Genomic DNA, 2,347 nt, shown 5'->3' with positions numbered 1-2,347 from the left:
AGGGCTGGAAGGGACCTCGGGAGATCATCGAGTCCAGCCCCCTGCCCAAAGGGCAGGAAGTCAGCTGGGTTCATAGGATCCCAGCAAGATAAGCATCCAATTTACTCTTGAAGGTGTTCAATGTAGGTGCTTGAACCACCTCTGCTGGCAGACTGTTCCAGACTGTTTTCTTCTTAAATGTTCAATTCACTGAAAATAATCTGACAGTCAGCTAGGTCCCCACACTATATAACTGTATTAGTCTTTGTCATACCTGTGTTTTTACTTTGGCTAAGTAAAGGTCTAGTTTTGCCATCAGGCTTGATTATGTATGTCTGACAAAATACCTTTTTTTTTCTTTACCAGCAGATAATTTGTGCTGCTGGAAACTAAAACCCTCTCTTTACAGAACTGACCCAATGGCATGGACAAATGCAAGTATTCACATACAATCTTACCAACAAGCTTGACTTGTTTTGATGGTTAACACCATTGGAAACTCATGGATATGGGCAACTGTGATTTATCCTTAACTCAGCTATTCAAATAATGCTGCTTAGCTTTATTATTTTTATAGATTTACATTTTGGGCACATTTTTCTTTCTGAACAATATGCAAAAAATAGGAGTGAATGTTTTATCTCTGTGTTATATATTGCCACAAACTGGCAAAGTAATTGACATAGTGGGAGAGGAAAATCCCCTCTCCTCATCTAATTTATGCACTCTTTGGGACCAAAGTGGGGTACTTTAAAACCTCTTTGCATTTTCTCCCATAAAATTCCATATATTGTTTCTTGTCTCACCTCTATCTTCACTGGTGACCCAATGATCATAGTCTTTTCCTGGATGTTCTCACTGAATTCTGGTGGGTGATCATTGACATCTAGCACCGTAATAAATACCTCAGCCAAGCTGTACTTCCCCTCTGTGTCTTCTGCCTTTACATAGAAGTTGTACTTTGAGCTGACTTCAGCATCTAATACAGCCCATGGCTGGGTATAAATAATACCTGTTGATGGGTGGATCAGAAAGCTGGAAGGGAAGCGTGAAAAACAATAATCGGTCACTTCAGGGATGTACAGATCCTACAAAGATTACTGAACTCATAACCAGCACAAATGAAAGCTTAGGTTAATCTAGATAGATTGTGTCTGGCTAACAAAGGGCCAAAAAAGAAGCTTCTGACAGAATTAAATCATTATGTGGTATGAGTCTGACATAACTGGCCCTATGCCCATGGTTTCTTGCCTGCTCCATAATGCAAGTTGGTATGTCGGAAGGTTTTGTTGGGTGAGCTCACGTCGTGGACAAAAGGTGCTGCATTACGTCTGTGTTACTGCTCTAAATTATATTGGGTGCCAACTCAATCCAGGACTGGGGGAGTTGAAAAAACAACTGAAAAAGGAGCCACCATACAGATATGGTTTACTGCAGGTAAGGTTTTTAAAGATCTGGGCAGTGACACAAGGCTACAAAGCATACAGTTGTGAGTCCCCTACCCCATTACTTTGAAAACATATCTAAAACGGAGACTGTTCCCTAAGCAATGACCCGACATATTTTTTGCTTGTCTTTTTTGTTTTGAAAACAAAGAATTATTGTCACTTCTTTAAAAAAAATTATTACTGTGTTTGCTCTTTCAGTTGCATTTGTTGTTGGCAGCTTTTGTGCTTGTGAAATGCTCAGTGTGATGGCTTTTTCACAAAATAATCACTTTGTGTTAAAATATTAGAGAACTGCGTTTTCATTCAGTTTATAACCACACTGTATTAGATCATGTCCTGAATAAATTAAGACTTATTGACACTTTCTGAATAGCTGAGGAAATTGTGTTGCATATAATATTTGCCTCTTAGTGTCTCAGAATGGATAACAGAAATGGCTTCTCTAACACCCCTAAAACACAGGGTAATTATCTCCTCCAAAAAATAATTACTGTTTCATAAATTGGCACACGGAGGTAGCAGGTATTCAGAATTTTCTGTGGCAAGTTCAATTCTATGCATTTTTAATTACTGAAGCATGGTGAAGAGTGACAGGCAAAAGACTGAATTTATCTTAAAGATACTAGAATGCCCTTTTTTAATGGACTGTCAGTTTAGGCACCAAATATAAGTTTTGTGAAAATTAAAGGTTTTTATGTGCTCTGTAATTAATGAAAAATAAATTCAATCCTTTTATGCATTATTATAAAAAAGATGTTGTTATCTATGATCATTGTTTATACTACAGTTGTACATACAGACCTCAGCTGAGAAGGGACTCATAGATTTTCACAGATTTCATAGACATTAGGGCTGGAAGGGACCTCGGGAGATCATCGAGTCCAGCCCCCTGCCCAAAGGGCAGGAAGTCAGCTGGGGTC

The 2,347-nt window shown here is 38.6% G+C and overlaps 1 protein-coding gene across 4 annotated transcripts in view; it reads right to left on the bottom strand.

Annotated features, from left to right (window-relative positions):
• Window positions 1-2,347, bottom strand: part of CDHR1 (cadherin related family member 1) — a 96,304-nt gene that overhangs the window by 33,309 nt on the left and 60,648 nt on the right. For all 4 annotated transcript variants that reach the window (XR_002104829.1, XM_019555780.1, XM_019555778.1 and 1 more), the window contains one exon: window positions 786-1,014. Coding sequence is in view for 3 of the 4 variants with exons in the window: in XM_019555780.1 (XP_019411325.1) it covers window positions 786-1,014 (229 nt within the window). In the remaining variant the exon portion in view is untranslated. The remainder of the gene's footprint in view (window positions 1-785; window positions 1,015-2,347) is intronic.

The sequence above is a fragment of the Crocodylus porosus genome, unplaced genomic scaffold (genome assembly GCF_001723895.1).
Source record: "Crocodylus porosus isolate Cpor-Errol unplaced genomic scaffold, CroPor_comp1, whole genome shotgun sequence".
In the NCBI taxonomy this organism is placed as follows: domain Eukaryota; kingdom Metazoa; phylum Chordata; order Crocodylia; family Crocodylidae; genus Crocodylus; species Crocodylus porosus.
The sequence above is the reverse complement of the archived record's forward strand: the minus strand, read 5'-3'. Positions and strand labels throughout refer to the sequence as shown.